Source organism: Periplaneta americana, chromosome 9, assembly GCF_040183065.1.
Source record: "Periplaneta americana isolate PAMFEO1 chromosome 9, P.americana_PAMFEO1_priV1, whole genome shotgun sequence".
NCBI classification, from domain to species: Eukaryota; Metazoa; Arthropoda; class Insecta; order Blattodea; family Blattidae; genus Periplaneta; species Periplaneta americana.
In genome coordinates this window covers 104,705,809-104,728,043 of record NC_091125.1, presented here as the reverse complement: position 1 = coordinate 104,728,043, position 22,235 = coordinate 104,705,809, and the positions used below count along the sequence as shown (strand labels likewise).

General features: G+C 35.4%; 2 protein-coding genes across 4 annotated transcripts in view; one reads left to right on the top strand and one right to left on the bottom strand.

Annotated features, from left to right (window-relative positions):
* LOC138706343 (nose resistant to fluoxetine protein 6-like) overlaps positions 1 to 14,701 on the bottom strand; it is a 62,004-nt gene extending 47,303 nt beyond the window's left edge. The window contains exon 1 of the mRNA XM_069835513.1: positions 14,565 to 14,701. Within this exon, the coding sequence (XP_069691614.1) occupies positions 14,565 to 14,572 (8 nt within the window). The 5' untranslated portion in view covers positions 14,573 to 14,701. The remainder of the gene's footprint in view (positions 1 to 14,564) is intronic.
* The window catches only part of Bap111 (Brahma associated protein 111kD), a 643,372-nt gene that overhangs the window by 25,367 nt on the left and 595,770 nt on the right, over positions 1 to 22,235 (top strand). The gene's annotated exons all lie outside the window — the stretch shown is intronic.

Below are 22,235 nucleotides of genomic sequence, written 5' to 3'. Positions count from 1 at the left end.
CAATATTCTGGTCACGAGACATAATCATATACTTAGTCTTTTCGGGATTTACTTCCAAACCTATTTATTTTAATATCATACATGCCTTATTTCTTTCTAATTTTTATCGTTTTCAATACTTTAACGTCCATCTGTCCAATTTTAATGTAGCCTATGTTCTTTTCTTCGGGTTATGAAGGTTAAATGTGCAAACTTTGGCAAATATCGGTCAAAGCGTGTAGATTTGTATTGAGTAACTTACATACATACATACATACATACATACATACATACATACATACATACCTAGCCACATTGACTTTTATATATAAGATGGACAGTATAAATTATACAGAATGTTTCGAAATGTGCGCACACGGACTACATCATGTGAATCCTGGATTAAAATGGAAACTAAAATATTAGTAAGAAATTTTTTCCCGAAACATTTTTAATTGCTTAATTGGGAAGCACTACACAACATAGAATATCTCAGTAGTACGTTTACTGTATTTATCATTGCAACTAATAACTGGTGTCTACTGGTAAAGAAAATAACCAAGAAGTAACTAATATAAGCAACTGGTAACAAAATATAGCGAATTTAAAAGACTCGAAGTGCAGAAGGTAACGAAATCACGCGTATTGTTCCGCGTCATTTATTTAATCTCGGCGCCTCTGAGGTGGTCGGTTGTCAGCGATTAGACGATTACCATATCCGAGACTAATACGGTGTAGAAAGCTAGGAGAGAAGTTTGCTGCACGTTCATTGAAATGAAGATCAGTGAACTTGAGAAACAAGTCTGATAAGAGATCGTAAGATGACTGAAATGTGATTGTTTTTTCGTAGTGTTTATGAGTAAGTAATTTTTGTTTCACATTTTCGGTAGACGTCCTGAGTAAGCAATAAAATTATAAGAAATGGATAAACAACAATTTATTACGGAGTTATAAAAAACCACAATGTAACACAGAAATAGTTCCTAAAGGTAAAGATAAAGTCAACCCCAGAACAGGTCAAATCAACCCAGAGGGTGGCGAGAGGTTAGGGCTCCCACCTTTACAGAAATTCGGCATTAAATGGCAGTCTTACGTTCCCGCCGCCTTTACTGCCAAGGAAATGGCCCCGGTGCTTATTTCTGTTAGAGACTGAGTGGACTCCATGGCCATAGTGCGGTCGGAAAGATTAGATGAATGGAAAAATCCATGAACCCATCGGGAATCGAATCGGCAAGACCTTCTGGCGTACAGCGTTACACCTTAACTGCGACGCTACCACGCCCCGAAATAATTCTTAAACCTACATTGTAGGAAGATAAAAAAAATAAAATAAAATAATTCGAGGGAGGTGGTTTGAATCATGAACGTTTAGTTTTAAAGCAGCGTAAGGATAGCTTGTACTGCAATCACAGGTATAACAGTGTTATCACATTTTAGAATTAAAAAATATTCGGACGAAATTTTGTCACTAACATTTTCGTCTCTATTTTAATCCAGGATTCAAATGATGTAGTCCGTATGGGCGAATTTTGGGCAATATTCTGTAAGCTATCAAAACGGCAAGCGAATGTTGTGCACGAAACCAATAGATATCTGGAGGTCATGAGAAGGAAGTATGAATTAAAGACGTCATCAGAACTAAAAGTACCGACCGGCTTAAGTGCCTGGACATATTCACTGTTTTTTGTGTAAAGGATGATAAATTATGTCGTCATAAAACTGCTGTCACAGAAACACAATGATTAATGTATTGGAAACAGGTTACTCGACGTTACGGACGTAATACAGTGTTCAAAGAATGTTATAAGACGTAAACAAAATGGACATTAGGCCGACATGATTTCCTTGAAATCAATAGTTACTCGAGAAGTTTCGTCATGGAGGATTCTTGTTAGAAAATTATGGAATTTTCGAAACTCGATTTTATAACGGCAAATCATGCATATTTAGAAAGTGTGCTGTATATTATTTGTAATGACTAGAGCCCGGATGTTTAGGCATTTATAATAAAACAGACAATTAAGACATGAAAAAGGCACTGTATCTTAAAAAAATCACCTAATTTACATGATATTCATGCAACATATCTTAATGGTTGTACATTACAAGGTACATTTTTAAGTCCACACCTGTGGAGTACCGGTTAGCGCGTCTGACGGTGAAACCAGGTGGCCCGTGTTCAAATTCGGGAGCAAGTTACCTGGTTGAGGTTTTTTTGGGGTTTTTCCCTTAACCCAGTACGAGCAAATGCTGGGTAACTTTCGGTGCTGGACCTCGGACTCATTTCATCGGCATTATCACCTTAATTTCATTCAGACGCTAAACAACCTGAGATGTTGATACAGCGTCGTAAAATAACCAATAATAATAATAATAATAATAATATATTTTTAAACTTTCGGGTGTTGAATTGTGCCTTGTAACGGATAGAACAGTTTTGATAACAGGAAAGGAAAATATAGTTTTACATCAAATGATGTAACTGAAACGTACTTGAAGCAGACGTGTTTGTATCTACCAAAACTGTAGGTGTCCAAGTTAATTCATTTAATATTTCCCATTGGAGCAGAGAAATTTGGATTTCAATAACTGATGCAAAAACACTTCCGATTTTCAGCAACTAAAAGTGCAATTTAGCACGTTTCATTGCACTTGTACGGAAGTGCAGATAGGCTCAGACCCAAGCCACTTCCAGTTGCTCCTCGCTTTTTATAACCAAGGTGGTAATATCTCAAAGGAAGATCCGAGTGCTATAATCTGGGTGGAAGGAGATTTTAAGCCTACTGGTAATTCCATTTGTATAATGAAATGAATTCTACAAAGTGTTACAACTGGGGAATAGTCAACATTATACTCGCGAATGTGAAGAATAAATTGAAGGAAATTAAATTGTTGGTTGTTAAAATATCTTAGAAATCTTAAATAAACTTTCTAATTATTTTTAAAAGGCAAAAATAGGCACTTATTTCTAAAATATGAAGCAAGGGATTAAATAAGCAAAGTAAAAAATGGCCCTAGCACTCCTAAATACCTAAAAACGCATTAAAATCTGCATAAATTTGGTACCGGTACATATTAATCCAGTAATAAAAGGTATTTTACCAAAAATCCGGGCTGTGGTAGTGATATTCCGTCATAACCTAAGAGTGGACTCAAAACGTAATATTTCGAATCGATAGTGTACTCATATGCAACAAGTACAATCATGTAGGCTTTTAAAAATTTTTTTGATATTCCATATCCGTTGCTAGTGAACACATCGAAATTCTCCCCGGGTGTCTACAGAGCGGCAACGAGAGTAGTGCTGCTATTCGATGTAATGGAAACGTCTTAAAGCGCTTCTGAGGAGCATTACGACGCGTCGCGACGTCTGCATTTTTATTGCATGTTGCCTAACTTAGGCCTACGTAAGCACGCTTCAATATGCATTATATTGATTTTTTTTCTTTGGACTCAAATGAAATGAGACTTGTCGGGCAAGTGAAAATAAAACGAAACGTTGAGGTTATTTTCACGGGAAGAATGGCCCCAACAGTAATAATTAGAGGCCGGATTCATATGCACAAAAAGGCAAAATATGCATGCACATATACACTTAAAACCAGGATATATGTATGCACTGAAAGTAACAAAATGTACACTGTTAAAATTAAAACAAAAACTTGGTTTTCCGCTCCGATCATATTATAGCGCTTCTAGGGACAACTGTTAAAATCTTATTCATGTGCAAAGTAGCCGATAAAAAATCCGTTCTGCAAAGTAATTTTTCAATGTTATATTTGTTCGGATCAAATGTCTGCACATTTAAACGACAAAATTATTATTTTTTTCAATAATTTATTATTATATTACACTGCTCTCTTAAACTGACTGAGCATATTGAGAACTCAATCAATGGCTTTCCCAAAGCAAAGCATGAAATGTTTCATAGAAAACGATTATCTCGAAATGGAAGCAAAAACCAGCAAAATTGTATTAAACTTCTTTGTTTGAAATATCTCGACGAATAACCCCCTGAAATTAATGACATTACTTACAGTTCACTCTGTATGCATATAAAACCTTGACCTTTGATTACAAACAACTTGAAATAAATTTATATAATGGTACCATATGATTCACAACTAAGGAACAAAACACGCAAATATGCAAAAATCCGCCCCCTAGTAATAACCACTGTTTAAGATAGGCCAATAAAACAGCAAAAGAGATTTCGCGATGTAATTTAAAGATTAATGCATTTGACCACTAAAAAGGAAAAAGAACTCTATTGGGAACTTTGCTAGACTTACAGATTTAGAATTAAATTAAATGAATGTGAAATTGTAATTTTTGTAAACGCTAATGCATTAAAAATTGTTATTCTCGGTATTGTAGGGACTATGCCTTTATCATTGACGTCATGAACTGGAAACTACACAACTGTAAGGAAAATACGTCTAACTGTTTGTGATAAGATTTCTTGGCCTGCTTTCCTTGAGAAATTACGATAATGTAATACGCCATAATAACTTGTTTGAATGTACGGGATTCTCCTTTTACTTTTCAACGAATTGTTCCATTACGGAATGAGACAGTGGTTGATATTGTAACCCTCTTCTTTCGTCACCACCACCACCGCCGCGACTAAGACTACGTTTACCACTATCACTGCCACTACAACCACTACCATCCATTTCGAATGTTGTCTTCAGCAATCTGCACTCCATCGTTTTTATATGAGTAAGCACTGAGCATGTCGATGAGATGACCTTGTACTGTGCTTGTGTTTCGTGCGTGAGTATCACGACAGACCTTATCTCATTCGAGACAGCGACATTCGACCGAGTTCAAGCTAGGTATTTGACTCCAATGCAGCACTCTGCCATCTATCTTTCCTCCTGACTCATCCTGTATATATAAATCCTGCAGTAAATTCAAAATTTGGACCTTCGTGAGAATATTGACATGTCATGCAGAAGTGAGGCTTTCCTTCTCGTGTCAGTGACTGAGACGACTCTGACATTTACGGATCATGCGGAGGGGAGAGCGGATCCAGCCTTATCCCAGTGATTTTGTTTTATTTACTGAATAACGTTAGAGCAGCCGTGGCGAGAACGTGACTCGCGAGACATTGTGGCTCGCAGTGATAGCTGTGCATTTCGCTTGCTTCTAACCTCCGGCAACCCCCACCCTCTCACTCACTGGAGTCAAACTCCGTTCCATTTTGTATTTGTCTCTGACCTGCGAGTGGCATATGTCTCTCTCGAAACCATGTACGAAATTTCCAAGTAGGATGGGAGGACGCAAATTTTTTGCTGTCAATATGATGATAATATTAAATGTATGATTTGTTCACAAGTATTACGAGGAAAACGGCTGTATAACATAAAACGGCATTATACTACATGTTACTGATGAAACGTTAAAAGGTTGTGTTATCATCATCATCATCATCCATCATCATCATCATCATCATCATCATCATCTCTGTACGTCGACCCTTTTTCAGCAGACGTACGAATAATGCGGTTAGCTCTTCAATTTGAACTCACTGATTTACTATGTGATGTCAAATGAAAGCTAGCTATAAGGACTTGACAAATGTTGAACTTTCAAATCTTTGCCAAAAAATAAATATCCGAAGTTTCGTTCTTTCGCTTGCTCTGTTAAAGCCGTGTTCGCTACAACTTACGTCTGTGAAAAATTATTTTCAACAATGAAAATAGTAAAAACCAAATTTAGATCACGACTGACAGACAAATACCTTCGTGATTAACTACGACTGGCAGTAAGTGATATAATTCCTGATTTTGAAACTTTGTCGCAGAGACATTCTAAAGACAGTTAATTTTAGGTTGTGATATTGTTCATTTATTGTTCATTTCTTTCTTCGTTACACGCACTAAACATTAGTTTGTAGCCTTGTACTGTATAAAATTATATTTAAGTGCTTGACGTAAGGAAAATGAAAATCCGTTAATAAGTCAGACAATTGCTTCACTTCCTCTTCGGGTGTCCGCCTCCCTCCATAGGTGCTATGCACGTTGCAGATTACACTGTGGCTCGGCGCACGATTACATTTTCGCCACCGCTGCGTTAGAGTAAAGATTTACAGAGCTTAACAAAAAATGGAATAATTACTACCCAACTTCTATCGGTTATTATTGCGATTGACCTGGCAGAAGAAAAAGAACAACAAGTACGAACTATTAATTGGAAGAGAGTTTGTGTTTCTGAAATAAAATATAGATAAGCAAACATTATTTTATTATTAAAAGAAAACGTTCACTAAAACTCAATTTTAATGTTTTTCCGATTGTAAACTAATCTGACCAGAGTAAGTTAGTTTGTATCTACTCGTACTTGCTAATAATGCCTCCACTTTTCCCCCTCTTATATTTCTTACTGCTCTCCTCAAAGAGTTTCATAGGATGCTCCTCTGCTGGGACCGGTTGTTAATTCAGGACAAGATACTGGTATTTCACAAGGTCTAATTGTACTTAACACATTTTCCGGGATAGTTACAGTACAATTCTTAGATAAAACTTTCCGAAAAGTTCGATTACTTTCAGTCCATTTTTAAAAAACTATATAAATTATCATTAATATTTCTTAGAATGATATAATATGATTATTATAGTTAAGCTAATTACATTAGTTTCTTCAGTATATAGTTGAGAACATGTTCCCTCCTTTCAGAAAAGCGACTTTGCCCTCTCCAGATATGTAATAGTTCCCTCCGTATAATATGCGCCCCTAGACCTGAAAATTAATATACAGTATATCCGTAAGTGGCGAAGAATGCAGCTGAATTTTCTACCTCTAACCCTTGTAACATTACTCCAAGGTCATGAGGTGAAGCCTAATAATAACAATAGAAGTTGGACAGTAATTATTCCATTTTTTGTCAGACTGAAACATCGGTCCCAAGACTGCAAAACTCCATTTAAACGTTATTCGGGGGGGGGGGGGCGCTCACTGGCATGAGGCTCGAACTCTCGTCATTCCTCGTGGTAGGCGCCTGAGTTACTGACACGATACAAAATCCACACTTCTGAACGGCCCGGCGTGTCAATATCCTTACGAATTTTATCATGTGAATCACGGTATGAAACAACCTCCAAGAGTCGGCCCATTACTGTTTTCTGGTACTGGTTATTTTTATGCAAGTGAAGTTAAATTATACAATTGGGTTGTAAAAGAAAAACAAAATAATACTAGCATTTGGTATGTTTTATTTGTGTGGAAAATTCTGCAATAAGGATCCCAAGTTTAATCTTCATTTATCTCAAAACTCGTTTTTATAACTTTACCCATTTACCCAAATACCATCGAATTAACCAGGACTTGGACATCCAAAAGGGATGAAACAATGAAACAATCGTTAATAACTTTCAGGTATAGTCCAATACCTTTCAGGTAAATGCCCATATATTTTTTAATCATAGCTATATTAGCCTTGGAAGTAAATCCCGAAAAGACAAAGTATATGATTATGTCTCGTGACCAGAATATTGTACGAAATGGAAATATAAAAATTGGAGATTTATCCTTCGAAGGGGTGGAAAAATTCAAATATCTTGGAGCAACAGTAACAAATATAAATGACACTCGGGAGGAAATTAAACGCAGAATAAATATGGGAAATGCATGTTATTATTCGGTTGAGAAGCTTTTATCATCTAGTCTGCTGGACTCTCACTCTGAGAGAGGAACATAGGTTAAGGGTGCTTAGGAAAATATTTGAGGCTAAGCGGGATGAAGTTACAGGAGAATGGAGAAAGTTACACAACGCAGAACTGCACGCATTGTATTCTTCATCTGACATAATTAGGAACATTAAATCCAGACGTTTGAGATGGGCAGGGCATGTAGCACGTATGGGCGAATCCAGAAATGCATATAGAGTGTTAGTTGGGAGACCGGAGGGAAAAAGACCTTTGGGGAGTCCGAGACGTAGATGGGAGTATAATATTAAAATGGATTTGAGGGAGGTGGGATATGATGATAGAGACTGTATTAATCTTGCACAGGATAGGGACCGATGGCGGGCTTATGTGAGGGCGGCAATGAACCTTCGGGTTTCTTAAAAGCCATTTGTAAGTAAGTAAGCTATATTAAACTTATATTGAAATTACAATTCACTAATACTGTCGCCATTTTATTATTTATTCTGATAAAATGCGATCTTCAAGTAAGATCTTTTTAATTCCATGGCTTCCTACCATACAAACCATTTGGTCCTAAATACAGACAGGAGTATGTTTAACAATGTTTACAATTTTAGTAAATGGTAAACTTTGTTGGTAAATTGTAAACTTGTGCTTCAAAATCTGAGTTTGTAAAGTTTAAATTCACAAAGAAAGTTCAATATTTACAAATTAAATTTTGCACACATTGCAATTTTGGTTCACAATGAAGAAGAAATTTTACAAATGTGCAAAGATGGCACATTTTCTACACTTGCATTTACGTGAGTAAAGTTTAACTGCAACAACTAATGCTTAAAGGAAATAACTATAAATTTATAAAAAATCCTGCAACACTGACGTAGATGTTAAAAAGATAACTTTTTTTTAATGACAACATATAGGCAAATTTCAAGTCGTTCAGCTATTTATTTTTACTTGGTTATTTAATGACGCTGTGTCAGCAACTAGAATATTTAACGTCTATGGGATTGATGACAGCGAGATGGTATTTGGCGTGATTACTTAGAGTTAATCGGCTATATTTTCTATTTATCTATTGGTGAAATAGCGTTCATCGAGCTCATATAATCATTTTTAGGATAAAATATAAACATATCCATTCATAGTGTTCAGAATTCGGCGACTTTAGCTCTGGTCTTCAATGATTTTTTGTGAATTGTCGTTGAGGAAAATGTGTAGTGCGTAGTTGCATTTTTTTTTTTAATTTTTAGCTTATTTTGTGGAGATTACCAGACTTCACAAATTAATAAAATTGTATTGTGCAATAAAGATTACGAGCATTTGTAATGTTTTAATTTGATTTATAAATTGTAATTTGTAATTTCTTAACATTATCAAACGAGTCCTTGGAGCCAGAACTTTATTTATTTCACTTGCTCAAAAAAGTCTAAGGGACAATTAGACCCCATTTATTGTGTATTTTATGCTACATATCTGATTATGACATCAGTAAAACACTTACTCCTTGGGGTTGCCATGACAACATTTTGAACAATTAATTGTTTATTTTATAGATTTTTATATTTTATTTTGATCCATCTGTTTTTTATTTAAACTTTAAATTAGGGAGGATGTTTTGCCGCAACCTTTATTATACTGTTGAAGGTCTTTATGCTTATTTGTTAAATGTAACATTTTTAAGATATCTTCTTGTTTTCTTATTGGAATCGTACGAAGTCATTTTATTTATTCATGGAACGTCGTCATTTCAGAACTTCTGAAATGCTCAGGGCTGTTGGAATGATAGAAGGTGGTCAAAGCCAGGCTCGTGTTGAACACATAATGAAGTGTTATTAACCGATTATGGCTACGTTATCAAGTCGCAGGTGAGGTTAAGGAACGTCATCAAGAGCGAGGTGGGAAAACACCAACAGGGCAGGATCGATTTCTAGTTCTGCACACTAAGCGTCAGCAGATTATCACTGCCAGGTAAGGTGTATCTGTCCTCCAGGACACTCATGGAGTTGTTGTAAGTGACCAGACTAAGAAACAGACTTCATGAAGCATCCCTCTTCTCTCGACGCCCTCTCAGAGTGCCGGCATTTCGGAGAAACAATCGGACAGGGAGTCTAACATGGGCAGAAGAACATGTCAATTGGGGTTATGAAGAATGGACTCATGTTATGTTTTCTGATGAGTCTAGATTCTGCTTTCACCCCAATGGAAGGTGTATCAGGATTTGGCCACAGTCTAGTATATACAGTCGCGAAGCTTGGGGTGATTTTTGCATTTCTCGCGATAGTTGCTAGTCGCTTGGAGCGCTGTGTGTACTAGGAACAATAGACTGTGTCACTGGCATCGTGATCTAATACAGGCCGTAAGGCAGACCATGTGATTCGCTTAACACGATCAAGAAGGGCGGCGTTTCAACCATATAAATTAATTGGAATGCATAAAAAGTTACATATATTTCTCTAAAATGTAGTGTAATTGCATTAATAAAATTTAAAACAATGATTAGAAGACACTTCAGACATAATTCCTTGCGAGTTAAGGTGTAATATCATTTTTGGTGTGAAAATTACGTTGTTCGTATGTGTAATAGACCTACCTGCCTTTATTTCGATTAAATATTGCGAAATTATTGTGCATTCAGTTATGCACGATTCAATAATTTTCAGTTGCACCGCACGAATATTTAGATATGCTGAAATTATAGGTTATGTTTACTGTCCCAGTTGCCCCTTTCTGTCTAATTTTAGTGGTCTCCAATGCCCTGCCATTCATATGGAAATATTATAGGTTATGTTTACTATATCTTATATTCCTGAATTCGCAATTATACATTATAATTAAGCACAATGTCATGTATGATACCCCGCACATTCAATTTGTCTGTATTTTAATACTATAACTGAGTATTGAATTATTGTATTTATCTACTACCTAAGAGACGAAGTAACAATCGTGCGTACACTAATTTCATAAGAGTGGTATGATAAATTTTCTGTCTTTATCAAGGAAGGTAGATGTGCTATATTAAAATCACAATATAAATTCTTTTTTATTAAACCTCAAAATAGCTTCCATTCTAAACTTAAAATGTTGACGCGAAAAGATTATGTTAACATGTAAAATTCTCTTCACATTAAAATAACACTGTTTTGTAATTATTTCTGCAACATATTATGCAACAAGAAGTAAAGGGAACTTATGGACACATTACACTAAATAAAACTTAGCTATGATACGCAATAAAGTTATAATATAATAATTCACTGAGCGCCATACACTGAAATATAAAACCCGAACATATATTACGACCTGGTCTAGTTCGAAAAGGCAATGGCGTATTTCGCATTGTTGTGTAAACTGTGAAATGTTCGTTATCGGTTGTAATAACTGTAAATGGCTAAAATACAATAATTTGAGTAATAATATGGGACAAGGAGACGTTTGTTGCACTATAAATTCTAAGAAAAAGAGGTCAGAGTTATCCTTCTTCCGAAAGATCCAGGAAGGTGAGTTTATAAAATATAATATATACTTTATGAAAATAAACCTTATGTATTTCGTATTTCAATAGTGGAAGGAAGGTGTTAATTTTTCAAAAGAACACGATATCAAAAGTACAATATATTTTATCGTCTGTTAGGGAAAGAGTCTGTGATGAGGCGATAGTAGCGATCCTGGTGGCTAGCAACTATCTATGGATGAATATTTCAACTGTCTATGTTTGCATATTTAGTAAGTATTGAGCTTCGCAACTGTATATACTAAACTGTGATTTGGCGTCAACCTGGGTCAGCAGAAAGACTTCATGTTCAGGAAGTCCGTAGCTACGGAGGTGATGTGGTCATGGTGTGGGCAGGAGTAATGATGGACAGAACACGGCTAGTTTTCTTGAAAGGGACAATGAGACATAATGTGTATTTAAATTGTGTTCTGCAACCAATTGTGAGACTATTTGCTAATGCCCTAGGAGAAAGTTTTATTCTTATGCATGACAATGCCCGCTCGAGCGGTTTGTGAATGTTTCAGCAAGGGGAGATTTCTGTACTGTCTTTGTCTGCTCAGTCCCCGGATCTTAATCCAATAGAATATGTGTGGGTAAACTTCAGAGAGCTGTAAAGGCTGGTTCACAACAAACCGGGAACGGAAACGACAGCGAGAACAAGAACGGAAATATTGTTAAAATAAATGTATTTAAATGTAAGCATTCGCAATTAACGAGAAGCTTGCCGGAGCCCGGGAACGGGAACGTGAAAGTTAATTGTGAATGCTCACATTTAAATATATTTATTTTAGCAATATTTCCGTTCTAGTTCTAGTTGTCGTTTCCGTTCCCGGTTTATTGTGGACCAGTCTTAGCACCACGTATGGAGAATATAGAGAACATTGGAAATTTCCAGACTGCTCTAATTCAGGCTTGGGATAATCTTCTGCAAGAAGACATTGAACATCTGATTTCAAGCATGCCGGGTCGATGACAAGCAATGTTAAATGCACGAAGAGGTCATACTCGTTACTAATAACTGGATTCATTTCAATCTGTATTGAATTATTAAATTTTTCCCTGTCAGTATGTTTCTAACATTTTACTCAACATGCAGCATTTCAGTTATTGTTTAGTTTTCAACATAAAAATAAAAATAATAATTTAAATTTACTTGATTTGCTTGTTAGTCAAGGTAATGTATTTCTTAGATAAGGTAATATCCATTTCACTACTATGAATAATAAACTGAAGCAAATAATGTATTGTATCTTAGACTTTTTTGAGCAGTGTATTTATTTCATTTAATTGTTGTCATAAACATTTATACCAGTTCTGGTATACCACCACATTTCTGTATACGAGTTTCACCATGACTTTCTATTACATTTACCTACAATTAGTATGTCATCTCGACAGTCTGTTTCATAATTCTTCTACTCCGCTATTAATTTAACTCCAAACAATAAATTTCTCCTAGGAGCCAGAATTAACTTAGGTCGGTCCAGAAAGAGGATGAAGGACCAATTGAAAATGTAAAAGAATTTCACGCACTCACACACACAAACACAAACAATTCCATCCTCCGATTACGGAGTTTATATCGAAGGAATAAGATTAAAAGGATATTGCTTCAGATGTTTCGATAAAAAAATATAAGTGGTACTATAAACTGTAATTGCCAAAGAATTGTTCATAATTTTACTGCTACAATTTTTATATCCGTAACCAAAGATTTTTCTTGTAACAACTTCATTAAAAAATCTGTAAAGTTTCTAAATGAAGCAATCTCAATAAACAAACATTTAAACGCCACAGGTCGAAGAAAAATTGAACACGTAGATGCAAAGAACTGGCTTAAACAATGAGTGTGTAACAACTACAAGAAGTAATTATCCATCACATCGCATTTTCTACAGGAATCATTCTACATATCTTCATAGAATAGGTGAACAGAGCCACCGGCGTAGCTCAGTCGGCTAAGGCACTTGACTGTCGATCCGGAGTTGCACTCGGGCACAGGTTCGATCTCCACCTGGCTGATTACCTGGTTGGGTTTTTTTTTTTCAAAGATTTTTCCCAACCGTAAGTCGAATGTCAGGTAATCTATGGCGAATCCTCGGCCACATCTCGCTGACATCAATCCCATCGACATTCAATATCCTAGTTGTTGACACAGCGTCGTTAAATAACCAAGTAAAACTAAATACCTGAACGAGTTAAAATTTTCCTACATGTTGAACCTTCGGGTTCCTTAAAAGACATTTGTAAGTAAGTAAGTTTTCATTAAAAAAAGTTACCTTTTTCACATTTACGTCAGTGTTGCATGATTTTTATGTCTCCCAGGATAATAAATTATATAATGTGTACTGTATATGCACTTGACAAATGAAGTATGATGATGTGTATTCAAAGACTCGGCTTCGTAGTAGCTTTCTTTGCCCTTTCACTAGTAATAATAATAATACTAATAATAATAATAATAATGATAATGATAATGATAATGATAATGATAATAATAATGATAATAATAATAATGATAATGACAGTAATCTAAAAATCATCCTGAAAATGTGATATCAGTATAGCTTAGCGTTAACGCGGAACTTGTTTGGGAAGCTGCACTCTATAGTGCGTTCGGAGATTGGAAAATACCGTTGGGTATATAAGCGTCTTCTTAGCGGACATCCCTCCTCATTGTAATATACCTAATTCAAATAAGCTATTTATGTATATTATAACGTATATAAAATAACAGAAGTAAATATAAATACCTTAATTAAGCATTTTTCCCAGTGTAAACGCTTTATGTTGCCCATAAATATACATATTATATTAGTTTATTTCTATTTCCAGTATTAGAAAATACGTAAATAATTTAATTGTTAAATTAGAAATGGGTAAGTAAGCTAAGTAGACACGTATTTACCCAATGGTATCTTATAAACTCCGAACACACTGTAGCATGAGCTCGAATTCCGCTTGGAACAATTAACTGATTTGACTTATTTTCTAACTTTGCCACTAATTTAATAAAAATGTCAGATAATCCCATGGCGAATCCTCGAATTCATCTCGTCATCACCATTTCCATCTACTCTAGATAACCGCGCAGTTAATATAGCGTAGTTGAATAACCGATTAAAACATTCCCAAAGTTTTATTAACATATATTAATTTTGGTGCCTGAACGTAGAGATGATTATTTTGAAAATTTAATACTTGAAAAGTACAGAATGTCGGTATCCGGCGTCTGAAATGGCACAGGTTAAAAAAGAAGAATATTTAAAAATGAATACATATGCTTAAAGGCGAAAAAGTAAATAACTATAATACAATTTTATTTATACATTTTTTAATTCTCTGAAATGTGAAATCGGAAATTTTAGATCACACCCTTATAATCACTGCAATATATATTTCATTTACACGCTTTATATAGTATAAGCACTTACTTAAACATGTCTTGTTCTTCAGAAACACACCTCTCACTAAAAACTTGTAAAGAGTAATGTGACGTTATTCCAGTTTCTGCCAGTACATTATAGGTTATCGCAATTCGCTGACGAGATATGATACACCTTAAGTCTTAAGGAACTGCTGGAAAAGTAGGCGTTATCATATGCTCCGTCCTCGAAAGATATACCGTGACGCATACAGAATTAATATCCATAAATTATGTTTCCAGTCCGACTGACGTGATTTAGTGTGCTAAACCAGTGGTCGTCAGCACTCGCTGAAATGGTTAACGAGTAAGAAGTGTGTCACAATATGCACCGTTGTGCAGAAAGGAGAGGGAGGAAGCATACCCGCCAGCAGCCATGGATGCACGCCAGTGCAATGTCTTATCCGCAGTTAAGAGACGCTAGCTCGAAGATGCACTGTGCTGGTGACCGCTGTGCTAAACAGTTTCGTAATGATAGAAACGAACTGTAAATCTAAGAATATTTAGAGATCAATGGAAATTTGGGTAGTTTCTTTTCGTCGTAATAAGGAATAGGAGAAAGTTAGTGCCCCTTTTGACATTTTGTAGATAAGTAAAGGAAGAGGCAAAGAGTTCAGTAAAGTATAAGAAATGAGAATTGCAACTAACTTTAGAAACTAAACAAAGGTCACAAAACGATGAAGGCACACGAAAAAGCTTTCTTAAAGTAGAGACAGCTCTGGGGAAGCAGACATATTGAAAGGGATGCACAAAAAATAACACAAATAAAAACTAAATGTAGTCAACTCGAGGAGAGACGTTAGGCGTTCGAGGAAAAGATTGAACTGAAAGATATAGGCCTAATGTTAAGACAGAAATCATTTTTGCCTATCTTTGAAGTTAAAAATATAAATTGACGGTGGAATGGCTTTTTTGTGTTAGATTTAAATACAGTTGTCAATCTGCTTTGGTATTTTCCTTTCTCATCTTCCATACAATTAAATTTCAAGGCCTGTTTATCGGGAACAACAGGAGATGTGTAACCTTGAGGATTGTGCGAGATAATTAAAATGTATCCATAGCCAGAAAAATCATGTGAAGTTAAAATGAAATTTTATTACGTAAAATCGAGTCTGCTTTCGAAAAATCTGAAGCTTAGAATTTATAAAACAGTTATATTACCGGTTGTTCTGCATTTGTGAAACTTGGACTCTCACTTTGAGAGAGGCGAACAGAGGTTAAGATTGTTCGAGAACAAAGTTCTAGGAAAATATTTGGGGCTGAGAGGGATGAAGTTATAGGAGAATGAAGAACGCAGAACTCCACGCATTATATTCTTCATTTAACATAATTAGGAATATTAAATCCAGACGTTTGAGATTGACAGGCATGTAGCACATATGGATGAATCCAGAAATGCATGTAGGGTATTAGTTGGAAGTCCTGAGGGGAAAAAGACCTCTCGAGAGGCCAAGACTTAGATGGGAAGATAATATTAAAATGTACTTAAGGGAAGTGGAATATGATGGGACTGGATTAATCATGCTGAGGATAGGGACCGGTGGCGGGCTTATGTGAGGGCGGCAATGAACCTCCGGGATCCTTAAAAGTAGTGCTGACATGGAGGCCATACGGGGTCATACATCGTATGGGAACCTACATTTTTTTTATTAATCGTATGGGAAAAAGAAAATTTTGTCTGTATGGAGCCGTATGGCGTATGGTTGCCTAAGTTTTGTACCAGAAGATCTGTACAGATCTTAGATCATCTCTTGCTGTTCCTAATGCATTTTGTTTGATGTTCATAAACAAAAATTGTCCACCTCTACAGCACTGGAATCCAGAATTATATAAAATAATGGTTGAAAAACAAGAAGTGCTGCAAATACACATTCCAAGATTCATCAAGACAAGTGTGCATCTACGGTGGGGCTACATGGTGTATTCTTTAAATCAAGCTTGTTGTACAATTAAAATGTAAAGCAAAACAATTTCTTTACTTCTCCTTTAATATTTAAAAAAATCAATAAATGACAGTCGAGGAGATAGAGAGAGGAGAGTAAAATATATTTCATGGGAGAAAACAAGGGGTGGGGCGTATGGCAAAGAGAAAAATTACCATGACAGTACTGCTTAAAAAGTATTTGTAAATAAGTATTAAAGGGGAAAAATGCATACAATTGAAACTAAATTTAAAAAAATCATAATTACAAAAGCGCATTACATACAAAGCAATTATGTACAATTTTGAACTAGTTTTATGTATCATTAAATGTAATTTTACCAGGATAAGTGCAGAACTACGTACAAATTAGAATTACGTATAACCTGGTTACAATACAGGTTCTACTGTTGCTGCTATCATTAGTGAGGGTAGGGAAGAAATAGCCTTAACGGTTTTCTTTGCATTGAAAAAATATTAGATTAGCAGGTAATGATGTAACGTAAGAGATAATATTGTAAAATTCACCGTTTTCCTGACTGCCGAGGCGTCGAAATTCCACGCCTGTTACAAATTCAAAACTCAGAGAGTTCAAGTGATATTTGCATTGAAAAAAGGCGGTGTTTGGACGTATGTTTTAGTGGAATGCTCCCGTATATTTTGCTAATAGTCTATAGTTTCTCTCTTCATCATCTTCACCATCATTTAATATAACATAGATCCAAAATTCGTGGTACACGAGAGTAACATAAAATGCGGCGAAGTGACATACAGTTTAGGTGTGTTACACTGGATGTCAATTGATCATTAAAAAGTATCCATTAGCGGAAAAATGGTATAAAATCTGACCTCTTTATTATCCTCCTTTACTTTCAATAAAAAAAGGTGCACAGGAAATGTTACAAAGACATCGGCTTAGCTTAGGCGGTAGCGTGTTTGCTTCTGATTCGAGGCTGCGCTTGGACGTATGTTCGATTTCCGTTGCGACGGACTACCTGATTGGGTTATCCCCCCCCCCTCGAGGTTTTTCCCAATCGTAAGGCGAATGTCAGATAATTAAGTGGAAAATCCTCGGCCTCACCTCGTCAAATACATCTCGCTATCACCAATTTTATCGACTCTAAAAAGCCTGGTAGTTGATACAGTGTCGTTAAATAACAGATTAAAAAGATACCTAAGAAAAGATTGAGCGATATAAAGAATGGATGCTTCAGGCCTGTGGCCTAATGCATGATGGAAGGAAGAAAACTTTTTATGAAAAATAAAGCGAAAACTGTGACGTATGTATTATATCAACACATAGTTACACATATTTTTCTGTAAAATATTCGAGAATGGCATATAAAATAATTACATACATTAAATGAGAAGGATATTAAAATAATGACATAAAATTGTTTACCATGTGGATTACATGGATTGATACATACACAACTTACATTTATCGATAGCCTATAGTAATTTTGTGTTTTACATTCGAAGTATATATTTATGTAATATTAGTACTTACTTACAAACGGCTTTTAAGGAACCCGGAGATTCATTGCCACCCTCACATAAGCCCACCATCCGTCCTTATCCTGAGTAAGATTAATCCAATCCCTACCATCATATCCCACGTTTCTCAAATTCATCTTAATATTACCTTCATTTTCGGAGTGTTCTGGTGAGTGAAGTAAATCGGTATTAGAAGCGACTTGATTTATTTAAAAATTACCTTCATGCAATGTTCGTAGCGTGCAGCTCTTTCATGCTTACGCCACTATCTAGTTCGTTATCACAACTTAAATGACGTGCATGTATTTGTATGAGTTTTAAAAGCGTGTATTTAAGCATGTCTTTATTTTAGTTTCTCATGCCTAATTACACTGGTCAACAGTGATTTTGTTAAATGTACAATATCTTCTGTGTCTTATGTAATGTCATCTGCTGATTCCAAAAATGAATTCAGAATTTTTCTACCATCCATTATTTTTTTGTTTTTCTAATTTTAGAAAAATTAATTTATTTTTATTGCTACGTACAGTCCTTAACATGCTTAAAATGCTAATGCAAAGAAAATATTTCAAATATTTCATTTTTAATTGCTTTAACAATTGACCTATAACTTTAGATCATTGTTGCCTGTGAGGTCAAAATTCATAAAAATAAATTTTATTCCTCATAAGACTGTGAGAGTTTGTATTATTCTCAGTTGAGTTGGAATTTACCTATGTTTCTTTGTCATAATTTTAAGTATCTTATTTTTAAAGTATCTTATAAAGTGAAAATACCTCGAAATACTGTGTAAATCACATAAACAATTTCGGTTACGTTTGTGGTTAGTTAACTTTGAAATCACAGGTGAATTTTACTACACTAGTTAAAAGAGCTTACGAGTGTTATTATTACAAAATAGATGAAGACAGGAACTGGGCCCCTGAAATCTGTTGTGCTCCATGTAGTTCTATTAACTAGTTTGCTAAAAGTATCCCGTCATATGTCCTTTCCATTTTCAATGATATGCCAGGAACCTAAGGATCATTCAACAGACTATTATTTTCTAGGAACACAGATCAGAAGATTACATAGAACTGTCAGCGAGCCGATTCAGAACTATAACATGGGGTGTCACGTATCTCTCAAAATGACTTCTTGGATTCTCGTCTATTTTTTCTTTCCTCAAAACATTCGGGTAATGAGCGACGAACGTGGAGAGCGTTTTCGTCAGGATTTTTATGAAAAAAAAAATCCAGGAAAAATGGAACCCAAATGTTCTGGCAGATTACTGCCGGACACTAAAAAGAGATGTTTCTGAAGCCGAGTATAGGTTTTAAATCTATTTCACACACATTTTAGATACGTAGCCCTAAATATGATTTTAGATAAAATGTTATAAAGTATCAATACTTGAAAAGTTTGAATTATATTTCATATAATTACTCAACAATTCTGGGTGATAGAAAATTTTTGAAAACAGATTTGAAATCAGCACGAAAAATTCTATACCAGTCACTCTTCTTTATCTTTTAACAAAAAAAATATATTTAATTTTGTTGACCAGTGTTATAAATAATATAAAGTAATAGGACTAGTTTTGATTCCCTAACTGTCTATATTTACATTTCGTTACAGTTTGTTTTTCTTTAATGTTAAAGTTTATACAGGACGTGTAATTTGCATCGTATTGCTTCTTTTAGTCGCCACACTCAGTCACTCATGCATAATGAAAGACAGACGGAGATACTGTAAGTTATACTTGGCGAAGTTGCCAGATTGTAATCCGCTCAAATTTTACTCTCCGAAACATAAACTGTGCGTTCTTGAGCTTTGGCAATTTCATGAATGATTGCTGATACTTGCTTCCCCTTATTCGAGCTATTTACTCACTTCGTCAATCAAGTCCCTTATATGTTTATGGAACACTTCTCTCTTGTGTCCTTGTTTTGACATGCTATCTCAACATTGTTACCAATGTTATGCACGTACTTAAATCAATAAATCTGTTGGCACGTGGCATAGAAATGTAGACTTAAAAAGCATTTCAACAGTAATTGATGAAATTCAATTAATTGAAATTGAAATTACAAATTTCATATAGGCCTATATACAGTTTGCACCCAAAAGAGTAAAGACCTCCCAACATCGACCCGAAATATTCGCAGCGGTGGCGAATGTTTCGCGTCGCCAAGTTGCCACCGCTTCAGTGCACATTGCGATATATGAGTGTGCCCACACCAGCGCGAATGTACCACCGGGCGTCTGCGAAACTGCACCTTTGAAATTTAGATTCGCCGCCTGCGCGGTTTTTTTCGCTGCCGCCGCGAATTTTATAAACACGTTCTGTGAGAATTTGATTGAAATGGTAAGGAAACATACAGTTTTATACGATTTATTCTATGAGGATTACAAGTACGTAGGGAAAAAGGACAATATGGGATGCAATTCAATTGGAACTAAAAGAAACTAGTAAGTTATTCACATCTGTAACATATCTTTGTCTTTTTTCAGTCCTAATTGTACCTACGCAGTGTAAAATATTACCATGGCAACTGAAAATAACGATTAAAGCAAAACTTGCATGGTATAGTTCAGTGGTCGTCAACTCGATGTCCTGTGACGTCATCTCAGCCAGCCCTGAAGCACGCTGCGCTCATGTTTCGCTGCCGTGGGCACAGCGGAGGCTTGCGATGGTGGCTCCTTTTTCGTGATAATAAATGTTTCTCATACTGATAAAATTAAACTTAAAGTAATGTGAAAGCCTAATACTGGTATTTACATTTATGAAAGTAATTGGTTGATAAGTTAGGGATGAAATGAAAGCTGAATAAAACTAAATACTATACTGCATTTTAGATTTCTTCTTTTTCTTTTTTTAATTTTATTTTCTTAATGCATTATATCCTTCGACGTGAGAAAAGGAAGAAGACATTGACACAATATAGCAAAGACTAAATAACTAAATACCCATTGGGTGCTCTCTCTCTCTCTTTATTATTTTTTAATGCATTTATGGACCATTAGTAAAAATATTTCCTGATCTTCTGTAAGGCTAATTTTACTTGATTTTTTTAGCCTCTTCATTGCGTACTAAATGCTAATATTATGCACTATGATCTGTGCAATCCATGAACTGAAGAAATTTTGTAGATTATAGTCAGATGAATTAGCTACTTCTGTGGTGAAATTTACTTACTTTCATTAAAGAAAACGATATTCGTATACGTATGTGGATCCGAATATGCACAGTCTGTCTAAAGCTGCTGATGAAGGCTGAGAAATATGACCAATGGAAAATGTGAATAAAAATCACACAGACTTTTTCCTGCTTTTATACAGAACGTATATAACCTTCAGTTCATTATTAGTCTGTCATTTCTAGCTGAAGCTAAGCCGGAGCGCAATCTACATCCACAGTAGATGGGTCTATATATATGCGGAGACTAAGAAGAAGGCAAAAAATAGGAAATACTAGAGAATGCTGGATTTGCAGTGAAATACCTTGGACAGAACATTATGAATTAATGAATGGTAAAATAACAGTGCACATGTAGCCCAACTAATCTCAATGTTTATGAAGCTTCAATAGGGACTAATATCATTAGTAGTAATATCCCTTATTTAACAGAAGAAATGTTCAAGCCATTGTGATATTTTATGTTTGTATAAATTACTGCACTTACACCTGACTGTAACAGCTGTCGTGGTTCGAATTGCGTTATGGTCTAGGATTTTTCAAAACGGAACTAGTTCCGAAACAATATAAAATTTTGGTGATTATTACGTTATGTGAGACGCTTGCTGTTATTTCGGAACTATTCTTTGGAACTAGTACTTTTTTGAAACGGAACTCTTGGAAAAGTTCCAGAAAAAAAAAACAATTTTTCCCAAAGCTAGGCCATGAAAATCTTGAGATCCGACACCATACGTTCAGGTCTTGAATTTGTGAATGAAATTCCTGACGACTGTTGAGACATAGCCTACTACTTTATTCAACATTGCAGCTAGCTTCTGCCAAGAGCCGCTACTGAACGGGAGATAGGGTTGTATAATGCCGAGCACGAGGTAATGCACGCTTGCCCCGGACGGAAGCAGTGCTGAGCGCCCATGCCCGTTTTCGGTCGAGTTGACGATCACTGGTATAGTTAAAAAACAAGGTACAATAAAAATGTAAGGAAAGGTTTTTGATGTCACTGTATTTCTAATAATTAATAAAATAAAATTTTGCACAAAAACATTAATTTTATATATTTACATTGTATTGTATTATACGTAAGTATT